Raw genomic sequence first — 6,953 nt, forward strand, 5'->3', positions numbered from 1 at the left:
TGATAATTATTTAATCATTTTCAAATAACAATTTTAAATATGTAAGTTTTTGTCACCTTACATGGAATATGAGTTAGTGGTGGACAACAATTAATTTTCATGTCATTTATTTTTGAAATTAATTTTTGTCTAATAACAATAAAAATTAAACTCTTTATTATTCTATGAGAAGGGAGATTTTTAAACTAAAAGCTATTTATATGTCACAATTTAAAAAAAAAAACATCAATAATCTAAAGATTTATTACTTCTGCCTTTCAAAGAGAAAGAGAATTAATTAAATTACTTCTTCTGTTATCACAATTAACCATTTTCTAATTGTAGAGACATTATCTATCTAATTTTCTATGATGTCATTCTGATGAGCGTCTTACATTAGTTTCTACTTTTATTTGTTTCTCAAACAAACAGATATATTTTTTCATCCATAATTTAGCTTTGGACTGCCATTGGTGGCACTTTATAACTCATCCTTTAATATAGAATCATATTCTCTTCTCTGTAGGGTATATCTGCATATCATGCATAACATTCAAGCCAGTCTCTATTGAATTAGATATCCAATCAATCAAACATAGTCATATTCAAAGATGACAATGTTCTAAACAGAAATGGAATAGATGATCAAGCTAAATAAAATTAGCTTATAAAAGTAATCATTATAGCAAAATTAAATGGTTAGAAAAGTTGAGAACAGTGCAAATGTCAACCAATTAGCCAATTTTTATTAGGAGAAAAGTTGAAGGGAACATCAACTTCTAATCTTGTTAAACATAAATTACATCTAAACATAGCAACCTGCCACATATGATATCATTATATCAATGCTAATTAGGACTTAACACATTCATAATAATGATATAAAAAAAGAAGCATCTGATTGCAATAAGTATAAAGCTAGGTGGGGGAGTGAGAATCCATTTTTTGTGGCTTTTGGAGAAGAAGAATATAACTACATTCTTTACTTGAGAATATGATTTTATGGGCTTTAATAATCTGGTGAGTTAAGATTCTCATGTTCTCATTCCATAAGAATCTTTGAAAACTTTCATCATTTTCCTTACTTTTTTTTTTCTCCCTCTCTTTTCCCCTCAAGGAATATCATTCCGTGGTCATTTCTCGCTTTGCATTTCTTCAACCAATGCCATCATGCATGTGGCTCAACCAAAGTTCATATTAATCAGTACTAGTAACCGTCTCAATGATGGTTTTTGCTCATGATTGACCATCTAGACTACAATTTGATTCCCACTTGTCAAGTGCTTCTCATTTCAAAGTTTCTTCTTGCACTAACAAGTGAATCTATCTTATTGCAACATGCAGGGGAGAAAAAGCAATGAACTACATTAACTTCCTGTGTAATGTGCATTTAGGCTATAGTTTTAGAGATTTAAATGACAAATCAAAGAGTTAGTATCATTATCATGCATGTGTGTGTAATATCGCCTAGCTAAACTTAAAAGAAGTAAATATATTTTACTGAAAATTAAAAAGAATAAAATTTATGTCCCATGTCTCAAGGTGGGACACCCCACCATGTTGGAAGATAAAGGCAATTTGGATACTCCTAAAAAGAGATAAGTAATCCATTGTTCTGTACAAAACATACTCTTTAAAGATGCCAACGACTTGAGAGTAGTAAAGTTTCCTAGAAGCATGAACATGATATCTATATATATATATATATATATACACCCTCAAACAGAATCAAAAGCATGCATTATGCATGCATGGTTTTGAGCCAAAAAGAATTAAAGAAATGACTTGGACTTGTATCAACAAGGTTATCATTGTATGGTTCTGATTACATTAAAGGCAATTAATCTTCATCATTAAGACAATAACATCTCTAATTGCATGGTCAAAAATGATATAAAATTAATCAGCACTTCATAACTAAGACCTCGAACAACTGGTGGAAGCACAAAAAGAAGCAAGCATAAAGGTCAGTTCTCTTTATTCTCTTCCAGTAACATCCTCGATTTTATGCATCTTTTCTTTTCCAGAGTCACTTGGGAGAAAACATTGAAGAACTCTTATATTTCAGCTATGAAATAATACATTCTATACACAAAAAAGAGTAGAATTTCTTGGGCTGCATATAGAGCTATAATTGTTTCCATTGTTCTTTTTGAACGAATTTTATAAATCATGAAAGACTTGTAGCAATGCCAAAGATGACAACTTTAAAATTCAAATGGATCCTCTAGCCGAGTGGTTATACCAAGTCCATCTAAGGAGCAAGTAAGGTTCCATAAAAGGCAGAAAAAGTGGCAAATAAATCTTCATTGGCCAATTTATTCCAATCCACATGCCAGGAAACTATTTAGAAACTCAGCTTTAACTTTGCTCAAAAGTCTCTCACAGATTCGCTGGCCGCATTATATATTCTCAAAAATCAGAATCAAGAACAAGAACAGGAACATGGAGTAGAAGTGATATGAAGATACTATTCAAGGAATATTTGGCCTTTTTTTTCCTTCTAATTTTAGTGGTTTCTATAAGTTGTCTAAAAAATGTTTTATCTTAGTATGTCTTTAGCACCTGATGAATGGAGTTCAGCATATCATATTCTTTTGATAAATAGCACACTTTTGATAAACAACACTCTCTCCTTCTACAAGTGGTTTTGTGTTTATTTGACATAAAATTTATTCTATATTAGCTGTTAATCATTTAGTTGTTATATTCATGGGATTTTATTAATCACCCCATCTTACACCACTTACTCTTATTGTACAACACTAGGACATCATTATCTTTACAATTGAATAATGCAGATTTTCATGCAGTTGACACATGCATATGCATTGCCTGTGGAATGCACGGTTTTAATTAAAACTGAATCAGATTCTAATGCATTTATTTCTGTTGTTTATAGTGGTTTAGCATGGTATATGCCTTGCATTTACACTTCCTAGCTATATCTCCAGATGTGCCTATCTGTTTTATTTGTATATAAAATTCAATAATTGGCCAACTAATCTACCATTTTCTGTTTCTTAAAGAGTATATCATGTAGGTCTAAATGCATGGCTCTATCCAAAGAGCATCCACTTAATGAAAAAATTCTACGTGGATAAGAACAAGTGTTCACAACACTATAAAGTATAAAGCTGGTTACATCAGGAATGAAAAAAATGCATTGATTCATAAATGAGAATCCACTACATTAACCATGGTACAAGTCAAGGGCAATGTGGAAGGAAAGTAGTCCTATATATATTGTAATAGACTAATAGTACTGCAATTAACCGAATGCAAGTATAAAAGCAAGTACAATTCTGGCTTTCCCTTTTTCTCTTAGGTCCCTTATGCTTAGGATTCTAGAGGATGGGGCCTGTGTTTTTCTGCCAAAGAAAGAATGAGAAGTTCTGGGCCCAATTTTCTCTTATTTTAAACGGTGGGGGATGAATAAGTACCAAACTTATTGAAGGAGACAAAACAGAACGTATTCCTTCTCTTGTATCCAATGGTGCCTTAGTCAATCTTTCTTATAGTTTCACCAATAAAAACCAATTAAGATATTTATTGATGTCTTTGTCTGCAAACTTTACCGTTGATAATTCAACCACCCTGTATATCATGCTTATAAATAACTATTATCCATAATGTTCATTGAGGACTAATAAAAATGACACCAAGTTCAAGATGTGGAATAAAAAATTTATTAGACTTCTTAACTTCTAAGAATCTTCCTCTACATCAAGATATCAGATTCCCTAGAACTAAGTCATATATATATTAAACAAATTTGGGAATATGATTCCCACCTTTACTTGGAAAAAAAAACGTATAAGAATGCACATTAGGTTAAAATTTGAAGGATCAATTCTGGAACCTAATGCAGTTAGGAAAATGATAGCAGCACATCACTTTCTCTTTATAAAAATTATAATTTATGAGCAATTCCTCCACAGGAAATACAGAATGTACATGGATATAGTCTGTCCAATAAAAAATTTGCAAAATTTTATTTCCAAAGTTGCACTGCATAACTAAACGAAAAATGCTATGAAAAGAATCCAAAATTTTGCTAAAATGACGTGAGATATTTATTTACTCTGAACTAAGAAAGCAAGCCATTATGTATACATCTAGCAAATATTTAAGTTTACCACACAAAGTTTTATGTCATTGTTTTAACTAAAATGTACAGCACCATCTGAGAATGGAAAGTGGAAATAGAGAACTTAGGCCCACAAGTGAACAAAAGTAGGAAGGAATATGATATTTTCATGTCACCACACACAAGCATTTGAGTTTGTTTTTCTATTGGTTCTATCCAAGATTCTATGGGTTACTAACTCCCCACTATTTCTCAGATATAAATACCACCCCTCAGCATGCATTCCCCTAAAGAGAAGTGTGCATGCATTGGAGAAAGAAGAACAAGAACACAGATTTTACACAAAGTCTTCCACTCATTAGAATCAGAAACCAGTAAGAATAGTTGAAAATCGAGCACTATCTAGTTGCATCTTCCAGAGGAAGAAAAGTGATCCAGAGAATAGAAGCCATCAGGTAAAATACTAAATACACAACACAACTGGGCTACACAGTTGTTATTGAATATGTCAAGGTTCTAATACCTGGCCTTTTTAGGTGTGATGTATCATCATCAAGGGAAGAACATGCACTCTTCTTCAAGAATGCCAATCCCCTCTGAGAGGCACATGTTCCTTCAAACAGGAAACGGGTCTGGTGATTCTGGACTTGTTCTCTCAACTGATGCTAAGCCACGATTGAAATGGACGCCGGATCTTCATGCCAGGTTCATAGAAGCAGTGAACCAGTTAGGTGGAGCTGACAGTGAGTATACACATAACATATCCACTTTTGGATAACTAAGTCTTGTGGAATATAGAATTTGAGGTTCACTAATGCATAGTGCAATCTTTTTATTGTAGAGGCAACTCCAAAAACAGTAATGAAACTCATGGGGATTCCAGGTCTTACTTTATATCATCTGAAGAGCCATCTGCAGGTAAAAATCATCAACAATCTGTGTTAGAACAAGACTTTAGTTTCCATCTATTGGTTGTGCAAAGTTTCATTTTCATTAGTCATTGCAAGCAATTTGAATTTCAGTATCATTCATCTAAAGTTGAGAATCAAATATAGTTTTATGTTGAACAAAGTCTCTACCAATAAGATTTATAACTGAATTTTCACTTCGTTGCGTAGTAAATGCTTCTTCATTTAAGAGTTCCACACCATGTGAATCAGAAGGATGTTACAGATTGTGAAGGTTGCGGATTATTTTATTTTATTTGTTCTTTTCATATTCTCCTAAATGAAATTTTGGAATTGCCATAAATATTTTTCATCACTATTTTGGAATTGCACACCTGATCCTGTTTCCTTTTGTCATCAGAAGTACAGATTGAGCAAGAATTTGCATGGACAAACTAACACTGTAACACACAAAATCAGTAAGAGAACAATCTCTTCCATTTCATTGAATCTACTTAGAAACCAGAGAGCCTTTTTTGTTCTGAACAACAAATTTTATCTTACCAGCAACAAATGCGGGGGCAACAACAAGTGAAAGATCACTTTCAGAACCCAGTGGAACTCATATGAACAAGTTAAGCCTTGGCCCACAGGCTAACAAGTAAGAAAAACCAATCCTTTTTTGTCACATGCTTCATGCTTGTGTAATCTAGTTTGTTATAAACATTCTACTACTCAAGGAATTTATGTTAATGATAATTGTCCTTGTAGCAGAGATTTACATATAAGTGAGGCACTGCAGATGCAAATTGAAGTGCAGAGAAGGCTAAATGAACAACTTGAGGTGAGTCGAACGCTTAACCAAAGCAAATTAACTTGGTATAAGAAAATTTTGAGGCACTAAAAACATATTTAAGCCTGTAAAATTTCTTGCACATATTTCTTTGCACGACAACTCTACAAGTTTTATTGAATACTAACAATTCATTCTGGACTGGTTCAGGTACAAAGACACTTGCAGCTTCGGATAGAGGCACAAGGAAAATACCTGCAGTCTGTGCTAGAGAAAGCTCAAGAGACACTTGGTAGACAAAATTTGGGAATGGTAGGACTTGAAGCTGCCAAAGTTCAACTATCAGAGCTGGTGTCCAAGGTCTCCTCCCAGTGCTTGAACTCGGCATTTTCAGAGCTGAAGGAACTACAAGGATTTTGCCCCCAGCAACCACAAACCAACCAGCCAAATGATTGCTCAATAGATAGTTGCCTCACATCTTGTGAAGGGTCACAGAAGGAGCAAGAGATACAGAATGGTGGGATAGGTTTAAGGCACTTGAATGGCCATGGCCATGCATTCATGGAAAGAAAGGGAGGCACAGAAGCTCCTAAATGGAGTAATGAAGTGAAAAACAACACATTTCTAGCTCCATTAGGCAAGAATTCAGAAAGAAGTAGCTATGGTGCAGAGAGAAGCAGTGGAAACTTGTCTATGAGCATTGGACTTGAAAGGGAAACTGAGAATGGAAGCAGCATGTATACTGAGAGTCACACTCACACAGATGGTGAGTTCTGGCACAGAAACAGCAATAGGACAGAACCAAAGAATGAAGCAATGGATGGAGGAAGAGGTTCCCATGATTATAGGTTGCCTCCTCCATACTTTTCAGCAGCAAGATTGGACTTAAACTCACATGGAGATAACAATGAAGCTGCAACAACAACAACAAGCTGTAAACAACTGGATTTGAACAGATTCAGTTGGAGCTGATGAGAGGCCTAACTAACTATGGATAGATACAGAGAAGAATAATGGTTCTTCAAGATTTGATTCAGCATAAGTTGGAGGATTGTAGGAACAGTGTGTTATTATTTTGCAATATCATCTGGTCTATCTTTGAATCCAACAAGTGGCCAAATATATATTTATATGTCTTTGTTAACTGAATGAAATAAGTTGCAACATCAAAGACTAATGATTAGCTTGTAAACAGTAATGATAA

At 33.9% G+C, this 6,953-nt stretch overlaps 1 protein-coding gene across 4 annotated transcripts; it reads left to right on the forward strand.

Annotated features, from left to right (window-relative positions):
- On the forward strand, nucleotides 3,748-6,913 carry LOC107612761 (myb-related protein 2). Of its 4 annotated transcripts, none has more exons than XM_021108689.1 (7): nucleotides 3,748-4,524; nucleotides 4,606-4,812; nucleotides 4,911-4,987; nucleotides 5,378-5,435; nucleotides 5,521-5,617; nucleotides 5,728-5,800; nucleotides 5,960-6,913. In XM_021108689.1, exons 2-7 carry the CDS (start codon nucleotides 4,611-4,613, stop codon nucleotides 6,719-6,721), a joined length of 1,269 nt encoding a protein of 422 aa, XP_020964348.1. In that variant the 5' UTR covers nucleotides 3,748-4,524; nucleotides 4,606-4,610; the 3' UTR covers nucleotides 6,722-6,913. The 4 variants fall into 4 exon arrangements, with proteins under 4 accessions (XP_020964348.1, XP_016169975.1, XP_020964349.1 ...); XM_016314489.2 differs by having other exon boundaries at nucleotides 3,771-4,524; nucleotides 5,524-5,617; XM_021108690.1 differs by having other exon boundaries at nucleotides 3,780-4,524; nucleotides 5,731-5,800.

This window comes from Arachis ipaensis, chromosome B08 (genome assembly GCF_000816755.2).
Source record: "Arachis ipaensis cultivar K30076 chromosome B08, Araip1.1, whole genome shotgun sequence".
Lineage (NCBI taxonomy): Eukaryota > Viridiplantae > Streptophyta > Magnoliopsida > Fabales > Fabaceae > Arachis > Arachis ipaensis.